This window comes from Empidonax traillii, unplaced genomic scaffold (genome assembly GCF_003031625.1).
Source record: "Empidonax traillii isolate 1590-97213 ecotype Southwest subspecies unplaced genomic scaffold, ASM303162v1 scaffold110:size1153230, whole genome shotgun sequence".
NCBI classification, from domain to species: Eukaryota; Metazoa; Chordata; class Aves; order Passeriformes; family Tyrannidae; genus Empidonax; species Empidonax traillii.
The window spans coordinates 1,081,763-1,104,078 of record NW_020955303.1 but is presented as its reverse complement, the minus strand read 5'-3'; the positions used below and the strand labels follow the sequence as shown (position 1 = coordinate 1,104,078).

Genomic DNA, 22,316 nt, shown 5'->3' with positions numbered 1-22,316 from the left:
AATGAGAAATAGGTTACTCAGAGATAACAAAGGCATCTAATAATCTACAAGAGGATTTTTTATAAAGAGAGACTAAGTAGAGCATCACCACATGAAATAAAAATACCTGAAGAAGTTCTACATAGAAACCTCCCACGTTTTGGCAAGGACACACTGTTGTTGACTGTTGTCTCATGATTTGCATGTAGATAAGCCTGCTTTAAGTCAGAAATTCATGCTGTAGTGTTGATACACTCGTTACAGGTCTCGCACAGATTGATGAGGCATTTTTAGTTTTGCTAGCTTAGAAAAAGATAGACTGCAGCTTCCTTATTTGTAAATGCTTCCCACGGGGAGAAGGACTGTTCACCTTCAAGTTTTCCAGTGGATAAATTGTAAAAAAATGAATGAGACTTACTTACAAGCTCAATTTAAAAGAATTGATCATCAGAAAAACAAAAGAGGATTTTCTTTTGCTCAAGGGAGAGTTAGCAAATGGAATAAGACACTGAAAGGACTGATAAGAACAGTCAGCAGAAATTGCTTCAAAATAGATGAAGGAAAGAATTTAGAAGGAAAAATGTGAAGTATAACTGCTGGCTACAATTACAGATGGGATACCTTCTTTCTTAAGCTTTTGTGTTCTCTGTACAACACTAACAACAAATACGTTCTTCTAGCTCACACGTGTATATATTAAATCAAATTGGAAGCACATTTTAGGGAAGAATTAGTACTCTGCTATAATAGCTAACAGACTAAAATTTATTTGTTCACCTAAATACTTGTATTGTCTTCAGTAGGGACTATCACATGCATATCCAGCTGGTATTAGATCATTTTATTCCAGACTATATGTATTCTGGAGTCCCTAGTGACAATTATGAAATTCAACCACAAGCTATTGTTGGACTGTATGTATCTCTCATCTCTTTAAAAAGCTTAGGCTGGCATGACCACAGTTATTAAAAAAAACCTTTACCATCCCAGGCTTAAAAGTTTATTCAAATCTAATCTCTTCAAGATCAAGTTAGTCATGACCATGTTTCTAATGGAGTATTTTTATTTCTGTTCTTAAAGAACAATGGGCTAAATTCACTGTGGATACAAATGAAGATGTCTGATGTAAGCTAATGATGGCTAGACAAAGAAATAAGTTGTTGTGCAATTTTTGTGCTTTGTTTGAGAAAAAAATACTTTGTAATCACACAAAATAAAGGATAAAATATATTTTTAATAAAGGAAGAAAAATAAAAGCTTTCCATTTACCTAAAAATGACCTACTGCCTTGAATAATAATGCTGCCACTAATACTTACATTAAATGCTCTAAACTGAGAATTCTGTAACTCTGACAGGCCTGATTCCTACTTGCAGAAAAACCCCACACACATTTTAGTCAGGATAATAATATCTTCTACTTTTCAGTACTAAGAAGCTGTGATGCACAACTAAAGCTACAATGCACAAGGACAGAAATATGTGATCTCTTTCTTGAAAGAAGCTGGGACATCCAGGCATATGGATGCTGGCACTCCAGGTGACACTACATAGGGAATGTGACACCAGTAGGAGACAAACCACTGGCTCTCTGTGTTGTTATGTTGAAAACGGCAGGGAGTCTTTGTCCCAACTTTTACTATCTGAAAAACAAAAATTGAACCTGCCAAATAGGGAAAGCAAGCAGCCTGGATTTCAGGGGTTAAATGCAGTACATGGTTAAACACAGCTCTCCTCCAGATTCTTTGGTGAACCTTCAGCTCTCAACAGGAGTCAGTGTTTCTATAGCAGAGATGGCTGGGTGTCCTGGAGTGTCTCACTCTGTGTCTTTTTCATTGTTTCTTATTCACTACAAAATACATCCAACGTTTGAAAATTTGACATCTGCCGAGGATAAGTGTTACATGACTCAAACAAATACAAAACAGTAGTGAAAAAAACAGTTCCTGAAGCACGAGACAGTGCATGTAGGATACCATTAAGTTTTAATGATTCACATCATCTGCTCACATTGACTTTGGCTGAGCATTTCATGGAAAAGAAAAGTTGGGAAGAAGAAAAGGAACATGAAAGGGACATGGAAGATCCACTTCAAGGTCCCAGTTTGCCTTTGTAATCGGGGCAAATCAATAGGTCTAGGTTCTTACGGAACTGAGATGACCCAGCTTCCTGCAGGCAATTTGCTTCATGTATGTTTTCCCCTCCAGAATATCATCATCAGCAGTTACTACAGCAGTTATGCCTTTCTGGGATGTTGAGCCACCAGATTTCAAGTCTCACCTATAAATTAAGCAGAGCAGGAGTTTAAAGCTAGCTTTTCCATCCTAGAAATAATAGAACCCAAATTTTTGATTCATCGGGATGTGCATAAACCTACATCTGGTCTGCTGAGCCTGTATCTACTGAAAGCCTGCAGTCATCTGAGAGGTGCTCTCCATGCACACAAAAGACAGGCCCCAGCTAAGGAGACAGACTAACTTTGGGCAGGTTTTGAATGTAGGAATTTATCTTGCAAGGGTTAAAATAAGGTATTTCTTCTAACTGAGCAATATTACTCAATAATTTACCATTTGTACTTTGGCCTACACAAATATCATATTTTTTATACAGGTCACGAAACATGATTTCATTGGAGATAGTGGAATTCATACTATAGTTTTATGGGTTTTAATTTTTTAATGGGATCAGGGCAGAGATGACAAGTTTTAATGTATTAAAGGTTTACCTACTTGAGAGGCATAAGGTTTTCCTGCCTCACAATCTGATTTTCCATTCCCTCACTCTCCTTTGTTGATTGCCATGCTCTGCAAGTTTCTCTGGTTTAGATTAAAAAATTAAATCTTTGCAGTAAGTATTTCCAAATCTCCAGAAATCAAGTGTTCTCTCATTCATAGACAAAATGTCCTACAGAACTGGATTCAAAACAGTCAGAAATTACTTCTAAGAATATTAAATGAAGTAAGAAAAGCAAACACCAAGAAAATTTCATGAGTTCAGAGCATCAGTCCCAAAAGTTGGAAGAAAAGCAATGCAGCACTCCATCTTTAACATAAGGAATCATTTATCATGACACTTGAATGGCTGTGACAATACAAATCTGCTAATGTGGTATTAGTTGAACCAATTTAGAGAGCAAATTAGAATAAAAGGGTGCCTTGCATGTCAAATTGCTATGGACATCCAAGGCAAGGCAGAGAAATAGCTGTGAAAAATGCTCTTTTAGCAGCAGAAAAGGCAAGGTTACACAGGGTACAAAGAAATCCCATTGAATACAAGGCTGGAGAATGCTCTGTCACACAAGGAGGAAGATGTATTTCCAAACGCAGCATTATTGATTTTCAAATTCTACCTTCTCCAGTAGCCTCATTAAATCTTTTTGGGGGGTTTTTTGGCTTTTTTTTTTTTTTTTCCAGTAGGATTAGCATACACATATTTAAATGAAAATATTTAAATGAAGACATAAACTGCACCTCTCTGGAACACACAGCATACAACCTGGAAGCTAGAAACAGTCCTTAGCAGAGCTGACACACACCTATCACAGACTAGAAAGCTGGAAGCACCTTATATCCAAAGCAATGGGGACTTTCTCTGTCCTGGTGCAGTCTTGTATCTAAAATAGCAAAATGCGATGATTTGATATTCCCAAGTAAATTTTCTAATTTTTTTGTTTGTTTCTTTAGAAGTTCTTCTTCCCATTCTGCTCTTCTTTTTCCAGATCCTTTAGCCACTGCTCATGCTATAACAGAAAAGACAGCTGAGAGAAACAATTCTCTCAGCAAGGAACAAAAATGGAGGTTTTATTCCCATTCTTTATAAAAACTGGCATGTAAAAAAGAATAGTAGAAATCAAAATGCAGAGACAGAAATACGTATTTGAGGAGACACAGGCACCACAGCAAGGAGGATTTTGTTTTCATCTTTTCTCTTTAATCCCTTTCATAGTTTATTGAATGTAATCAAACAAAGTCAATTCAGTGAGGGGTTTTATAAGGAAGGAACAGTTCCCCTGTCTTCCGAAGAGACTAACCATGTTACAACAGGATTTTAGAAACTTAAGTAATTTAGCAAGTCCTAAACAGAAACAGATGCCTGTAGTCAAAGCAGATTGCTTTCCTAGGGCCCAATGCCTGATTCAAAAGTCAGAAAAAGAACTCAAGTGCATGTATATCTGTAATCATATTCATAATAATTAATTTAAACTGGGGTTTTTTTCAGTTGTAATGACTATAAGTTAAAATGGTAAAGAAAAAGAAGAAATACTGCTTGCCCAAGCAGATACAAAGATTAAACATATTAAGTCCACAATCTACAAACAAAAATTAGACTCCTTTCCAGAAGTTACGTAAGTTCTTTAACGTAGTTAGAGGCAGGTATCAGGAGGTAAGATTACATCAGTTACATTCACTGTTAATTTCAAAGTACGAACGCATGTGATTTTACTTCTGCTCATACTATTGCAATTGCATTATTTATTTAATTAGTATTAAAACATAAGCTAACTATAACAAATTCAGTTCCTTCGTGTTCAACTTCAGCCTGCTGCCCAGTATGAGCCAGCCTGCCTGCCAAGAATAGCCTGTCTACTTCAGCAAAGAAGTGGGGCAAAAAAGCTCTGCTGGTAAGGATAGGTAGGCACTTTTCAGCCTCTAACCTGGCTTGCTTATAACAACTTTAAATTTTACTATATCACTCTGTTGCTGGCAGTGTTGACATACCCTCATTTTAACGACTGTGAACAGCAAGAAGCCATCAGCAAAACACACCGTGGCTCTCAAAAACAGCTTCAGAGCTGAGAGCTGCTCATGAATAGCGGTCTCTGTGAGGGCAGCATGATTTATAATCAGTATAGAGAGTCCCTGTGATTAATATTCATGCTACACATCCCAGAATAAATAGGAGATGCCAGTCTGATTCAAAGCCCTCTGAAACTGATGGAAACCTTTCCATTGACTGCCATGGGCTCTGGGTCAAGCCTCAAGCATCCAAGTGTGTTTATACCTTTTAAAAAAGAAGGAATTCACTCTCCACATGTTTCAGTCCCTCATATTTATTGTCAACAAACCTCTGGCAAAAAGTGCCCTCCTCTGCAGTGAGACTCACCGAAGCCAGTAGGAGCTATATATACAGAGACTGAGGACATAACCCCGATGTAAAACCAATAGCAAACTGGAAAGAAATTTCATTTTGAAACCACACAAGACAAAATGCAGTAATAAAATGAACGTTTCTTTGTCAGAAGTATAAAATAACTCAGATTTTGTATAACTGCAAGTTAAAAAAATTTTCAATGAGGCACATTGAACCCTCATAATATAACATTAAAAAAACTCACTCATATAAATCTAATACCATTATAACCATCTTCCTTGAACACTGTAATTATATCCTCCAAGGGTAAGTACCCAAATGTTAATTAAATATGGCCATCTACATTATTTTATGCAAAGATTTTTTTTTACTTATTAAAGGAATTTAATACTACTCATAGATGTCTTTGTTAAATGCAGATTGAAAATTAAGTTAAAGAAAAAAGACTTATTTATTTTTATGCTATTTATAAATTTTCTGAAGTCCAAGTCCTCTCACAATAGTGTACAGTAATTGGATTAAAACTACCTTCAAATACTTTCCACCATATCTTTTACATGAAACACCTTGCAAAGCCCACAATGTCTACATAATCATTTTACAGTGATTATCAAAAAAAAAATACTACAGAATTAAATAAAAGTGGATTGATATGGATCCTCCTCCCCAAGCAATTAAATCCTAGCACCATACAAAATATCATGATTTAAAACTGAGTGCTGGCTCTCCTTCTCTCTCTTTCCTTTTAATAACCAAACATACTATTTTCCAAAGCATGACTTAATACACAGATTGGTTTCGAGAGTAGTTTTCAACAGTAATATTTTCCTGCATTTTGCTTCAAGAAGAAAAACATAAAGTAAAAAAAAAAAAAAAAAAAGGAAAAAGATACAGGAAATAAAAAGTCCTATGGTCAATTAACAGTGAGTTCCCACGGAGGCAAAAGTGGACATTTCGCGACGGATGGTACTGAAAGGAGAGAGCTCCAGTTCTGTGGTGTACTCATTGTCATTGTCATCACTCGTCACTGTGGAAGACTTCTGGATGCATTCATCACAGCAGCAACAGCAACACTCCATAAAGGCCCGGCTGAAAGGTTTACAGAGACAGAACAGGAGAACTGGGGTAACACAGGACTTAAAGAACAAAAGGAACTGGCTAATGAGATGAAGGAGGTCCATAGTTTGTTGAGAGACCCCTGTGGACATGTAGGCAGTCACAATGTTGCAAATGTTTTCGGGAATGATGCAAAACCCATACAAAATGGTCAGAGCAACCACTGTGCAGTTCATCTGACTTTCCAGCTGAATTTGTCGCTTGTTCCCCCTTGTGCAAGCCTTTTCAGCCCTCCTGATTTTCCTTGCTGTCACCAGGGAGCAGGTAATAGTGAACAGGGTTGGCAAACAAAAATAGCAGCCGAAGTACCACCAGAGTCGTGCCCCATCGTAGGTGAGAGCTAACACGTAGATGGTGTCTGGCAGCGCGGTGGATATCTTCACCACGCAGCGCTCACCAGGGGGACTGCCACTGTACTCAGGGTCCTCCTTGGCCAGCTGGCGCAGCACCACCTCCGGCAGGGCCAGCAGCAGGGCACCTACCCAGATGACAGCCAGCTTGGCCGTCGTCGATGTGCAGTTTTCGATCATCTCATAATACATCTGCACGTTGGTGGCAGCACGAAACCGGTCAATGCAGAGGGCACACAGTGTGAATGTGGTGACTCCAAGAGAGGCCACCTGAGAAAGGAGGAAAGGCAACACAAGTTAATACAGGTGCTGTCTGGGGAAAAAAAAAAAAAAAAAAAAAAGAAGAAAAAAGGGGGAAAAGAGGAAAAGGGGAAAAGACAGCTACAAGGGTACAGTCCATTAATCAGCAGAGAGTGGAAAAACAACATATCCTTCAAAAGTCTCCTGTTTCCATGTTGATGGTGGTCTTCTTAGAGACAGAAGATGAAGGCCTGAACTCATTCAGGCTGAAGAGGGAATTAATCCATTGTACATTGGATGAAGGCTCTTACCATTGAGCAGTTCTCTGGAAGAGGTTTATACTCTTCCATAGAGATAGCTCAATTTGTACTCTGGCACATCAGTCAAGTCTAGCCACTTGACCAGCAAAGGCAAAGGAAAACCATAGCTTAGGGGTATCAGTGTAGGAGACAGTTAAGCACATGGTGCTGAGCACCACCAAAAGAAATATCTCAAACAGAACTTAGCTTCCAGTGTTTGCTGATCTGTCATCCAGCATACATTCCCAAAGAGTACATCCTTTTATTTTTCTGCCTAAAAAATACTTGTTCCAGCTTGGTGTCATCCTCTCCTGGAGACCCAAGCAAGTACCTGTGCAACCCTGAGTGGAAAATAAAATAGAGGAACTGAGCAAAATTTACAACCAAACCCTTTCCTTCCCCACTTTTTTCTAAGGGATATTTTTCATAAAGATGAGTTCTACCACAGGGTTTCTAATCTTAAATCAAAAGGGGAGATAGGAGTGTCTTCCTTCACCAGAAGGACCAACTTATGAACACATCACAAGTTTATCAAGCATGCAGGGGATCGTAACACTGAAACCTTCCACATCTACAAAACTTAGAAACCCTGTGGATTAGGCATCTACTGAATTGAGTAGGGTCCAACAACTATTTTTGTGGACTTAGACTTCTAAATGAAATTTTGATGGGATGTAGGCACATAAAGCCACCCCGTACTGGGTGTTCAAAGAAACCATACCTGAAATCCTCAGACTTCCAAACCCTAACTTTGGAACCTTCACTATAATAGTTAAGCTCTAACAACCTATATTCAACATTTTATTTAAAAAAAAAATCACAGGAAAATCCAGGCTCAATTTCGTAGGAAACATCCTGTGGGAGAGTGTACTGCAGGCCAGGAGAAATGGACAAAGTTTCATTCTTTAAATGATTTAAAGATGGATTGGACAGAGCTCTCAATTATATACTGAGAGAAAAAAGTACAGAGCAATGCTTACGTTCTCTAGCTTTAATAACCATCATTCTGTGTATGACTAGATATCTTGTACTGTCATGTCATCATTTCCTATAATTTTTTCCTGTTAATAATTCAATTTTCTAAAAAAAAATTTGCAAGATGGCCATATACATTTTGGTCTAATTCTATTAACAATAAATTCAACTTCAGTTCAAATTCAAAGCAGAATGCCCATTAACTTCAATTGGAGAAAGACTAAGTGCCCTGTTGCATTTTAATTCACTTATTTTCTTGGGTTTGCATGCTTGTGCTAATGCTGCAAATGTGTTGATGCAAAAGAAAAGAAACCATTAACTAATATTCCTAATAAAAGTAAAGAATGTTTACTTTTATCATGAATAAACCATGTGTCTGGGTAATTAAATGGGAAATCTAAGGTAATATTGGGCAGTTCACTATAATTTTGCTTATCAAAATTTGATGTGTAATGCTATATTTCAATTTCAGACAAACAGACTTAAAAAAACACTTTCTGATTTCAACCATAATGTTGAAATATTGCTGTTTATGCACCTCTTGTAAAACATTCTGCAAAGATAGATAGCACAATTATGCACATTTATATAAATGTATCATTAATTTTGGCCCTCAATATTTAATGGCCATATCAGATTGCTAAAATTGAATATCACTGAAAAATATTAGGCACTTGGGATTAGAACTGTCAGGCACTGGCTTGGTTGGAGAATTCTTTGAAGCAGCTTCCTAAAAGATTGATCAAGTAAGATGCAATCTCTTACTAATTAACTTGCAGGAATATTTAATGATGACAAGGCAGTACTGTAAACATTTTTAATAGGCAAACATATTGATTTAGGAAGTTAAACTGCCTGACAAGATTCAAAGAAAGCTTGGTGAATACAGCAAAAAATAAAAACCATTGCAAAAATTACAGTTACAGGGAAATCTTAATGAACAGTGATAAATTTAGCTAACGAAATATAATTATCCTGTATCACAGCTGAGAGTGACATTTGTAAATTCAAGATTAGTGACTTTGTTTCCAAAACATTCAAATGTGTGTGCAGCATTCAAATTTCTTAGTGACAGCAAACCCTTTAGCCTGAACACGCAAGATGAATAACAAAAGTGTCAGGACTCAGCTTTCTACAATTACAGGAGACAGGGAAATAACTGAAATTCAAAAATTAATAGGGATTGAAATAAAAATCAGCAAAACAGAAGAAAGCCTGAGTTTTTGCAAATCAACATTTTTCCTCTCAGCTCTCACATGAGCCTCTCCCCTTCCCCCCACATACACACCTCTATTGCTTTAGCATTTCATTGCAAACAGACTGTTACACAGCAGCTAAGACATTAAAACTCTACAGCTGTTAGGGCTGGACTAATGAAAGAAGACATGCCTACCGTGAACAAACATAACCTACGGGGCTCCTGTCACATTAATTGACCAACAACTTGGAGGTTTAAGACAGTGAAATAGAGCAAGAGGATACAGTTAAGACTACTGGAAGATGCCTTTGAAAACTCTCCCATGGATTTACTGATGAAACAAGCTAAACAAAGCCAGTGTTTCTTTGGAACAGGCAATGGTTTCCTATTTTCTATAGATCAGTGGAGTTAGTGATGCAACGGAAAAGCTTGCAAAAACCAAACAATCACACTCAAGCAGATGAACACAGATTCACTCCAGTTGACTGTTTAAATGCAGTACAGCAGTTTAAGGGTTGAATTACTTACCCCACACTGCATACTATGAGTAATAGCCAGCAAAATCAATGGGTGCTGCTCAAAACCCATGTGGGTGAGAACTGAATGCATTCTGCATGTTCATACAATTTCAGTTTAGGGTTGTTTCTTCATACCAGTCATACTGATAATTAGAGTTAAGCTGAAAGTGTGGAAGAAGTCAGAGAAGTTTCCTTTTTAATCCGTTACACTGCCTTGAAATAACCTCAGAATGAAGATAATTCATTTGACAGGGAGTAGGTAAAGCACAAATTAACAAGTCGTAAAGTGATATGAAGCTGCATGGAGTTTAATGGTGCTCTTCTTGTTGTAACAGCTGAGTGTTTGATGTGCTGTTGCAGTCTTAATTCCAACAACATGGCAGGAAATGAGGCAAGGCAAGGGCAACTCAGGCTCAGTAGTTTTTGATCATCATTTAGGTGTCTGATTTATTACCATATGGTCCCTAAGAAAATTCTCCTCCAGTCTCCAGACATTCAGGATGACATCAGTTTACAACCTTTCCTTATTACATGACATGAGAGAAGTCCACAAGTTTCCAACTGAAGGATCACCAATCTGCTTTGAGAAGGTGGTGAAGGAATCCCTGCCTTGAGGAGATACCTACACTATTTGGGCAGAGAACCACTGTAGAAGAGATTACCAGCTACAGTACATACATACACAGGACAACATTATTGTTATAAGAAGAGTCTCTTGCATTGGCAAGGATGTTAGCGGGCACTGTGATGCTCACTGCAGACACTACATAAACCTTTGGTCATTAGCTTACCAGCTCTTAGTCAACTGTGTCCAAACTGCTTCAGGCAATTGAGACCAGAGAAAACCACCAGTAAATACTAATGAAATGCTCAGGTTAATTGTATCATTTCTCCTGTCCATCCCTCCAACATATCCATTCCCCTTTCACAAACTTTAACAATTATCAAAATGTTCTCAGGCCTTTCCTGGTTTGTCCTTTGGGACCTCTCTGTGGTCCCATGGCTCTTGGCCCTAGCCTCTAGAAGCAACGTCTGTGGCTGACCAGTGAAGATGTAGTATGGTGAGCAAAAGCTGTGGAAATAAGACTCAGTTCTCTCTCACTAATTTCTGCTTGACCAGATAAAGGTGATGAAAATGAGAAAGGAAGTCAGAAAAGGTGACTTGGGTGAAAAGGCCAACAAAGACTAAATTCTGTAAGTGAATATAAAAGAGAGGTTGGGTCATTCCATCCAGTGAGATGAAGACCAAGAAGTGATATTGCTGCTATCTACAAATAAATCTATCTTTGAGATACAAAAGTTACTTAAGCCAAAGGACAGTGAATGTAAGAGAATGGAAATCAATCAGCCATGAGCAACTCGAGGTTGGAAATGAGAGGGACCATTAATTCATCTCAGGCATCATCTTCTCAAGCAACCCAATGGAGAAGTGAGGGGAAACAACGCAGACTAAGTTTATACAGAACAAGATAAATTAGAATTGTTACAAGAAGTGGGTGCTTCTACCACCTGAAACTGGGTTTTCTAAGACAGAATATACTTAGTGGATAACACAGAGTTTCTTAAACCACAAGGCACTCTTGCTTCCTTTGTTACAAGGTAGGATAGGTATTTGAAACATTTTCCTGTTGTAACGGGAAAGCTGAACTACAGAAAAGGTTGATAACTACTAGCCAGGCCATCTCTGAGCTCTCAGTAACACCCTGTAGACTCTTTATATCCATTCCTACTTTATCATATAAATGACTAATTTTTCCCTGAAGCCATTATAGTCTATCATTTCATCATGGCTGTTCTAAAGCCACATCAAAATTCATAGCTTTAGAGCATATTAATGCAACATACAACAGGGGCTCCTCCAGATTTGTCGGTTTTGCCTAAGATAAATAAACAAAACTAGTACAGGCCACATCACATTTTTTTTTGGTTCTACTCTACACTTACAGTAAAGAGTCCAGTAATAAGACTGGACTGCAATAAAATAAGATCATTTTACTGCAAATAATTATTTATATTTAAATTTCTGGTTTCTGTTCTTCTAATAAAAAGTCCCATCCCCTTACCAAAAAAAAAACCAAACAAAAAACCAAAAAACAACCAACCAACAAACAAAACAATCAAGAAAAACAGTCATTACTATGAAAGAACAAAACTAAGTATCACAGTATTTCTTCCAAGAAGTGCTATTAAACATTAATGGCTTTATGTTTTAAAATAGGGAAGGCTCACTTGGCTAAAACACTGCTGTGGTACGGCAAAAGTAATTCAGTAGCTAAGGAGAACTGGGGCCAGTGTACCCCTCTGACATTAGCAATTAGCTTATGCATCCTGGATAAAAAATCTACATCCCTTTAACTATCTGAAAGATAAGATGGTGATTCTGGAAGCTACTATCACAGAGATGTTCTACGCACATGGAACAATGGGTACAATACTATTGTTTCCTTTGTAGTACTATCAACATTTGCATCATGGAGACACAGAGCACACATGCTTTGTGCGATATTTATCCTTTTGTATATCATAAAAATAATACTGTTCAGAATCGCAATCCAATTCCATGAGCTGCTCTTGAATTCTGCTGGAAGCAAAAGCCAGCTAGACCATGATGGCACTGGAAATACTTATTACACCACATAGTTATCCAGGGGTTGGAAAAATCACAAAAGGATTTAATTTTTGTTCATTTTCCTGTTTGCACTCTACCATGCTACCATATAGGTAATTTTATTTTACTTTTTTTTTCTTTTTAATGAAGAAAAAAGTGTCATCTCCACTGAGGATCAAATTCTCATCATGCTACATAACAGACTCCTGTACTAATTCTTAATATTAACAACATGAACTACTGCTAAAAATCTGCTTTTTCCCTGCCAAAAAAATCCTGTCATATAGAGAAATGACATTCCAGTGCTCAGATCAGCCAATGGTGCTGGGATAGCAGATGCTGCCTTTTCCTCCTCACACATATGTAACTTAAATATTACTGACCCAATTTTAAATCTACTCTGACACAAATTCATTTCCATGCTGAAATGTCACATGCAAAGTTTAGCCAAAAGCAAATTTTTATGGACAACTTAGAAGACCCTGCGGACAGGGTTTGCAGAGGAAAGAAAGACTAACAGAACAACCAACATGGTAGATATTATCATTGTGCCATTAATACCTAAAGGGCAGACATATATTAACACTTCTGCTTTAAATAATTATTTGTTGTGTGATAAGTGCTGAAGATATTCTGCTCAGTAAAAGACACATGTAGCCGTTGCCCTAGAAAACTCTCACAAAGAAGCTTTGAAACCGCAAACATCTCTCAGTATATCTGCCTATGACCCAGAGGACTCACTGGAGGTTCAGGAGCGTAGCTCTGACTAGAGTCAAAAGAGAGATACAAAGAAGATGCCACACATCAAAAGATACAGAAAAGACAGAAAATACATAGCTTTTGTATATTCCCATAAAAAATATATTTTCTTCCCCAAAGTGAAACTTAAAATAGGGATCTCTTCTGACAGCTTTGGAACAGGCAGAGAATGGTCACTTTCTCTGTGCTTCTAACTTACTTCTGTCAAGTGAAAGAGAGAAAGGGGAAAAAGCCTCACCTCAAATTGCCCTGGAGGGTCAGCTCCAGGGAAAGAGAGTAATTCCTATTTCAGGCCAAATCAATCCCCATGCTTTCCACTAAGAATACTAATTGTGATAGCTTTCCTGAGTTGGAAGTTACTCACCAGAAACAGGAGTGATGCCACAAATTGATTGCCAAAAGCACATGCAGAGACTGAGCATCATTTTTCAGAGGCTTTCCCTGTCAGCCTGCTCCAGTCATGCCCATCTCATATGCATGATATGGTCCATATGAGGACACCACAAACTTTGTCTTTCTCTTCATTGTGAGGTGTACAAGAAAGGCAGAGGGGCTCATGTTTACTAGCACTGAGCGGAGAGCTGTGTACCATCACTGGCCTCAGCAACTTCTTGGTCTGTGCTGGACTGCACAGGGCAGTAAATCAGCCTCTGCACGCCCTCATTCTAGACTATTCCCCAGTTCTAAATCCTTGCTCCACTATAAGTAGCTGGATTCAATCTGTTGGCATAGAATGGGATGCCTATTTCCAATTACTCCCCCAAACTCACTGAGCTTCCAGGATAATCTCCATGAGCAGAATCCACACAATTCAAGCAAGCTTCCAAAAGATACTTTCTAGTCCTAGCTGACATTTGTCATATCGAGCAAGCTCCTCTGGGTTTTAAACAAGTAATTTATCTCTTCATTACCACCTTCCAGCACTAAAATAAAAAAAAAAAATAGCAATTCTAGTTCACAGGACTAACAGCTGTAAAATATTTAGAAGTACAGATTTTGTCTACATCCACTACATGCACTTTTTTCTATTAAGGCCTAGAATAAATCTGTAAGTAGGGAACTATATTATTCAAAAGACAAAATGAAAAAGGTCCCACATCAGCAGGTATTAGCCACAGTCATTGTTTTTGTATTGTCATTTACCCCATATCTCCTGATTCTGAGCGATGATGAGAAAAATACATGAAAGACAAAATAAGCACAGTGTGCAGGTAAGCACTTTAGATATGCACAACAAAAGCTAAACTTTTGTACCATCTGTAGAAAAGTGGCAAAATTTTAAGAACAGTTCAGCAGAGGACTAAAACTGCAGAGGAAAAGCACACCTCCACACATCCTTATGGGCAGAGTACATGCATTAGTTGTTCTGATACCCTTCTCAGTTCTCACTGAGTACACAAACCTCGGGGTTAGAAGTGAACAAACTGTGATATAATAAATGGCTGAAATGACTATTAAGGCACTTGTCACAGATCTTTATTACATATATGAAAACTGCCCTTTAAATTAAATATTGTGGAGACCTTCCACTGCTGGAAGCTCAACTTTTACCTATACAAATGTTCATGAAGATACCATAAAACATTTTCCCCAGACTGTGTGCGCATGTGTTATCACTGGTAACAGATGCTTTGTTGAAATTCTGCACAATACCCATTAAACAGCACAAATAAAAAGCAAATGGCCTCAAGAGGTTTAAAAAAATAACACTCCAGGTATCTCACTGGAATCACTTGAAACCTATGACACAAAACCAAACATTCTTGAATTATGTTAAAATGCTGTGATCACTGCATCACTTGATCTGGATAATCAGACATCCCCTGTTCCCTAGTTCTGAAAGTACAAGCTGGTATGACAGAGGGCTCAGGCCACTAAGGGTCTTTGATGCTAGAAAGTAAGATGCTTCTGGATCTACAAATCTGGGTGAGACACATAGCTCACTCAACAGTGGATAAGGCAAACTGACGTGCAACAAAAAGAGATTCAAATCATGGAACAAAGAGACAAAAGAACCAAACACTAGGCAAACTTAGAGAAAACACAGACACACGTTAAAATTCATCCATCTTCAGGAATATGCTTCTATTTGTATTTCACAAAGGTCTGGAAACCTCTCCTGAAGATAGCTGTATACAGCTTTCCTTTCAAGGAGCTAAGAAGACTTCATCCTTCTCACACTGTGTGAGAAGGGGATAAGCCTGCCCAGGTGAGTTACAAGGGAAAAGACAGTGTTGTTCAGCTGCCAAGATACTGCTGTGAACAACACTTGATAGAGCAAGGAACAGCATATATATATGGGTGGATTTCGTGATATGCTCCCCATCTGCATTGCTCCTGGTAGTGTCAGTGTCACTGTGTAGTGCCTCTGAGGTTAGGAAACTCCTGAAAAGGGGTGAACCTCTGCTCTAACTGCCTTCTCTGCCTCAGCAGGGTCAAATCCTGATTTACAGGATAGTGTCCTTCTTGCCAAGCACAAGGCACACCATAAAGAGTCATGATCCACTAGTAGTGTACAGTATCTGCCACTCATTCCTACAGTTTACAGAAGGGGAAATCCAGCCTTTTACATACTCACTCTCTCAGGTGACAAATACACTTTACATACATGAGTATTATATTTAATGACCACTGAATGGAAAATATACAATTCTGGGAGCAACACAGAACCCCAAGGCTGTATCTTTTTATATCTGCACCTTTGATCTACATTAATTATACTTCCTCAGGGACAAGGAGAATGCTTCACTTATAGACACCAGTAATAATTAGGCCTAAGACAGTGACTAAGCTACTGGTCCATCCCAACTGGACTGGTGCCAGTTCATGAATAGGACTTTAGACATCTACAGAACTTTCAAGTGAAAAAGTAAGGTGACATAGTAGCAAATGAACATTTTTCATGATACGAGTTTTGAATTTCAGCAACTACATTTCAGCTAAACTGCTTTCAGTTTGACAAACTCTTTAGTGCCCAAAGCCAGGCACAGCATAAGCAACTAAGTCTGAAGAACAGTGTGGCCATGCAGTCATTTAAATTATTGATCTTTAATTAGAACGGGCATTACAAAGAATTACTTCTATTTTGCATGTGGATGCATCAAAAAAATGTTATTAAGCGTGAAATGTCACTATAGGAAAGTCCTTGAAACACAAGCTACTGTATCTACTCTAATTGAAATGGCTACTCTTGAAACACCACTAATCCAATTCAGAAATTTTAAAAGCTGCTATCAATTTCTCAATAAACACATATTTACTGCATCATGTCCTCTTTAAATGCAAATCAATTAAGTGTACTCTGAGTTTTTCAAACTCATTGGTATACTATGAACCTAGAATTCATCTAAGCGTAGCACAGCTCCACCCTTTGTTCAGTATCACCAGTAATAAACTGTATCACATACGAAAGAAGCAAGGACAGTTTAGTAGCTACACAGGTCATCTTTCTTAACACTTTCTTAAAAGTATCATTTGAAAGTTAACTCTCTGTTACTGTGCACCAATGTGCTGCTGAAACTGATATTGTGTATTAATAACAGGTTGGGTTGTTCCTTTTTTGGGCGATGGGGTGTTGACTTTTTGTCTAGGTTTTTGTTTGTTTTTTCTCTAATATCTCATTTTTAGGACAAGAGAATCAACAGTTATTTCATTAGCTTTCAGTTACAGAATAACATTGAACATAAGGTTTTGGGAATACAGTAGAGCCAGCCAGAACTACAGCCTACCATCCTACCAACAAGCCTTAGTGTTCAGCTCCAGTAAATAAAGCAGACAACCTGAGCGCTGCCGGCAGGACTCCGGCCAGCTGTCTGAGAGCTTCTCTGACAGAGCCTCTGAACAACTGCCAAGAAGCTGCAGTTTAAATGGAGCTGGGGTATTTTTTTTTTTTACAGGGAAAAGCGAAAAATAGAAAAAGCAAAACCTAAATAAATGTGAGATTTGAAGGCTGAAATATAAATTAAGAGCCCATACATTCCACTGATGGTGCTTTTTACAATCACCTTCTTACAAGCTACCCCACTCACGCCCTCCATCCGCTTTCCTGATTCACTCAACTTTAGGAAAACAGCAAAGCAAAAAACTTGTTATTCCTCCTAATTCTGAGAGGATGCCTTTCAGGATCACTGGGAGCAAGGAAAGTTTGGCAGAACTCGGGCGAGTGGCAGGAAGCGCCGGATGCGCTCAGCTTGAGCCACAGAAATCGCGGTGCCGCTGGACCGCGGCGGTCATTGCCGCCTCTGGTGACTGCCGCAGGAGCGCCCGTGAAACCCAGGCCACGCCGCACTGAGACGCCCCCGGGCCGGCAGCAACGACCAGCAGGTCAGGCTTGCGGCGGGGGAGCAGCGGAGAGAGCAGCTCGGGACTCGCGTTCCCTCGGGCGGGCGAGCGCGGCCAGTCCGACTGGGGGCTGCGCGAAGACGGCCGGGTCGCGCATCCCCACCCAGGGCCATTACCTCGATGTACGGGACAATTTTGCAGGAGAAGTCTTCTAGGAGCCACTTCTTGGTGAGCTCCTGGAAGATGACCAGCGGGAGGCAGAAGAAGACGATGAGGAAGTCCCAGAAGGCCAGGTTGGCCAGCAGGGAGTTGGAGATGCTCCGCATGTAGTAGTTGTGGCAGACGATGCACATCACTGCCATGTTGCCCATGATGCCGATGCCGAAGATCACCACGGAGAGGCACATGACGGCGTAGGCGCCGTAAGACTCCTCGGTCAGCGGGTAGAAGGGGTTGCGGAGGCGGGCGCGGCGCCCCGTGGAGTTCCTGCGACCCCCGGCGCTGCCCTCGCCGCCGGCCGAGCCGTTCAGGGGCAGCCAGCGGGGCCCGCCCGCCCCGCCCCTCCCCGCCGCCGCGCCGGCTGCAGGATCGCTGCTCCTCGCCCGCCGCCGCCCGGCCTCCGCCACCCCGGGGTGCGCGCAGCTGCCGCCCGGCCCCGCCGCTCCGCCGGGCGCGGCGCCGGCCCCGGGAGGGAGCGCTCTGCGCTCGGGGAGTGCCACGGCCGCCCGCCGGCCCGGGGCGAGGGGCGTCGGGGCTGGCTGCGAGCGGGCGCGCTGCAGGGACGCCGGCGGCCCTGCGGCCGCGACGGGAGCCGGAGCCAGGGCGCAGGCAGCCCAGGCGCTCAGCACCTGGCAGAGCAGGGCGAGGGGAGCGCGGAGGGGCCGCATGGCCGGGACGCGGCGGGGCTCACCCGCTCCCCTTCAGAGGCGGCGTCTGCCCCGCTCAACGGGGCTGCAAGCGGGAGACATGCTCGCCCGGCTCCCGGGGACAGCTCTCCTCGCCGGGGCCAGAGCAGCCGCGACTCCGCTGCCGCCGGGGTCCGCCGCGGGCAGCGGCCGGCGCTGGGGGCGCGGCGAGCGGAGCTGCGAGGAAGCTCTTCTCGCCGTCACCCGGGGCAGACTCGGAAAGTTGTGTCGCCGTCTCCGACGCGCCGAGTTAATGTAGCAAGTGCAGCGCCGGGAGGACCCCCCCCCGGCGCTCCGCCCTTTCCCGGGACCGCTGCCTTCTCGCCAGCAGCCACATCGGCCTCGTTCTGCCCATTTGCGTCCTCCCGCCGTCGCGGGCAGCCGGCAGCTCTATGGGTGAGGAAAGGTCCCTTGAGGGAGACACCTCCCCTCTCCGGGCGGTCGCGAACACATAATTCCTCCAGCACCTCGGAGAACACAGGTTGTTGCGCGCAGCTCTCAGGGTGTTTCAGAGCTTTGCAAAACTCTTGCCGGGATCGGTCACTGTACCCTCCGAGCGCTCGCACGGCGGCTGGGAGCAGCGAGCGCGGCCGGAGCGGCAAAGTTGCTGCCGGCGCCGGGAAGGCGCAGCGCCGGGACCGACACCTCGGGGCTGCTCCTGCCTCCCAGGTCGTGCGGGCACCAAGGGGAAGCGGGGCGGAAGCCACGGCCGCCCGGGCAGGCAAAGACTGGTCTGCAGCGGGCTCTGCTCCTGCTCGCGGCTCCGCCGCGGCTCCCGGGGGGCGCCGGGGAGGAGGGCGAGCAGCGCGGCCTCCGCAGTGCGCAAGCGCCGCCCAGCGGCGCCGCGGGGCCGAGGCACCGCCCGCCCGCCGGGGGGCCGGGGCGAGGGGAGGGGCCGGGGCTGGGCCAGCAGTGCCCGCTCCGCTCGTCCCAATAGCAGCTCCTGTGGGGGTTGCGTCTGCGGGAGCAGTGGGTCCGCTGTTTGCTTGCTGTGTCTCTGCCGGCTTGCCCCGGTGTCAGGGTCAGGCTGCCCGCCTTGGCCCGAGGATAGCGATAGGCGAGCGGAGCGCCCTGCGGCGGTATCGGGAGTCTCGGTCCCGCACCAACCCCGGGTGGGTGGGTGCGTGCGTGGGTGGGTGGGAGGCAGTGTTGGAAGCTGTCGGCGCCGGGGCTGGGGCAGAGGCCACGACGGGCGGGGGAGGAAAGCGGCGGGTGTTACCCTTGTGAGAGCGCGACATGAAGCACCAGGCTGAGCTGAAAGAGATGATATTCGAACATCTTCCCGCAGCGGAACAGCATCAGAAGTGTCTCCACGGATTTCTCTCCTGCTTTGGATGTTTGTATATAGTTTTGTGTCTAGGCTTTGTACAGTCAGATAAACTTCACAGTTCTTCCTCCTTGCTCCTCTGATTTTTATTTCATTCAGGTGACAGCTTGCCGAATATGCAAGTAAATAATATAAAAGTTCCCTTAAGGATTCTCCATTGCCTTTGTTTCTATTTTTAAGAATTTTCTTGCAACTTTTGCCCAACCAGTTTAAAAGTTTAAAACTTTTCCCATAAAGCAGTTTGAGAATTATTCTTCCCCCCCTCAAGCTTAACCCATTTGATGTAAAGATCAGAAATTTAGTAAAAGGTCGAAGAGCTCCCTGGTTTAGGGACTGAAATCAGGACTGTGAATGTAAATTCTTATGGGCCAGTTTCTAAAGTCTTGAAATCCCAAGGACCTGAGATGTGCTTGCAGGTTGGGTTCCTATCTTTTCTGTATTAATGATTAACAAAGAAAATTATGGAAATCAGCAGTAACAGGAAATATGTCTCATATACACATAAACCCCAATTTCTTAGCTGCCACAACAGAAGCGAGATTAGTACCTTTTTTCTCAGAGGGATTGAATCAAGCTGTAGTATCAGAAGGATCCTTTTGTATGAATTGTTAATTCTTGATTATATTAAAAACATAGCTGCACAAGTTCACATAGCTGTCAGACGGGTAGGTTCTACATGAAGGTACTCATTAGGCTGATCTTGCTGTTAACAGAGAAAGAAAAGTGTCTTCCTGAGGCCACTTATACTGATGTCCAACATGTGGTATAAAATCCTAACTGCAGGTGCCACTCAGACATGTCTATGCTAGGAGGAGCTTAGAAAATTATTTTGGATGAAAAATGTGATCTTTCAATGGCTAAAGATAGTGAGTCCTGTCCCATTCAACGCCGGGTGTCATTCCTGACCATGACAGTAACCCAAAGAACACACAAACAGGACAAACCAAAAAGTTTTTCATTTTCTTTAGACTGTTCTCTCACACATATAAGTGAGGTGTACCTGTGGGAACCTTAAGTCTTATGGGAACGTGTAATAAGTTAGGCACTGCTGTGTTGCATGCCCCTTAATATGAGTCAAGCCATTTTCTTCTTCCTTAGTAACACAAGTGTCATATCATGGAAGCAAATGATCAAGCTAATTTTAAAACTTCCTAATAAGTAAGTTTCATCTAATACAGGTATATATGAATGTTAAAAACTAACAAAACCTACCAGGAAGAGAATGGCAAATATATTTAACCTTTTTCTTGTCCTTATATTTTTCTCCTATTTGTTCCCTCTGAGCTCAGCTGGTGTATAAAAGGAGTTAATGATGCTAATGAGCTTACATTTACTGTGCCTTTCTTCCTGAAGAGTCCCAAAGGGCATTACAAGCAGATATGATAAATTCACCGCTTGTTCTTAAAGGGTAGTGAGGAATATTGCTGCCGGCTTTTATATAGAAGGAATGTACAGGAGTTAGCAGACATACTGCCCTTGTGCAAGAAATATGGATCATGAAGAATAAGGTTAAGCAATGTTTAGTTTTTCATCACTGATCCTTTAATGGTGAGATAAGAGCTGAGTTGTGCATAGATTTTCCACTGTCAGCATTCCACCTGCTTTATAATGGAGAAAAATTCTTTCTAAACACAAAGAAAATTCTTGTAAACTATTATTTTATGCTTACATTTTCTCACATTTCTTTGACTTCATTAGGTATTTTGTTTCTTGCAAAGAACAGCACATGCAAAAAAAAAAATTGGATTTTTTTTAGATGGTAGCCATAAAACCACCCTGCCTGGAAGTGAGAAATTTTATGTATTTATATAGGCATGATTGATGTTTTCTTCAGGGCTTTTGTCTTGCTAGAACATTTACATCAAAGGAAATCAGAAGAATAATGTTACCGCATTATAATTATCTAATTCAGCGAGTTTAAGAAAGTCTTCTTTTGCTGGCTTTGGAAACAGTTAATTTGCCCCTGTTTACTATTGCTGCCCTTTTAGATACTGAAAGTTAGTGTCTGAAAATTGCATTTTTCCAATTTCTTTGGTCACGTTTAATTGAAATTTTGCTGTGGCCCATATACTTACTGAGTTTTAGGGCTTGTTTTTTTTGTTGGTTTGGGTTTTTGGAGGGGGGAAGGGGAGTTTGTTGTGGTTTCTTTAGGGTGTGATGGTGCACATGTCCTGTGTCTTTCAAATAATTCTGTTACTTCTTTTGATAAGATCTTCCTTTAGGATAAAGCTTCCACTCTGTCATATTCCAATACAGCCTCCAGCTCATTCAGGCTTTCACAGTTTGTAATGTGATTCTCTGCTAAAGAAGTTGTACATGTTCTGACAGTCTTTCTACCAATTCATGCATCAACCTAGAAATGGTCTCAAAAACAAGCAGACTTTTATATTTATAACACATTAAAAAGTAAGCCAGAAAACACTCAAAACATTTTGCTCCATTAGATAAGGGAACTAAAATTCACAGATGTTTTTGCAGCCAAAATCTATAAAAGGAACAGCAATAAACGTGTTCCTACATGAAAAATAAATAAAATTGAAAGGTTTCCAAATACATTTATTCTGTTTTGTTGGTGTTCTACAATATTTCAACTATGATAAAAAAATCAATAGGCTTTCAATGCCTGCAGTGCTGGTTTTTCTGACATCTCCAATATTCATTACCTGAATAA

The 22,316-nt window shown here is 41.4% G+C and overlaps 1 protein-coding gene across 1 annotated transcript; it reads right to left on the bottom strand.

The window, feature by feature from the left end:
- Positions 1-5,012: 5,012 nt before the first annotated feature.
- GPR37 (G protein-coupled receptor 37) lies at positions 5,013-18,429 on the bottom strand. Its single transcript, XM_027882710.1, has 2 exons — positions 17,590-18,429; positions 5,013-6,805 (listed from the first exon to the last, which is right to left on the bottom strand). The coding sequence occupies exons 1-2, from the start codon at positions 18,298-18,300 to the stop codon at positions 5,987-5,989; spliced, it is 1,530 nt and encodes a 509-aa protein (XP_027738511.1). The 5' UTR covers positions 18,301-18,429; the 3' UTR covers positions 5,013-5,986.
- Between the last annotated feature and the right edge of the window lie 3,887 nt (positions 18,430-22,316).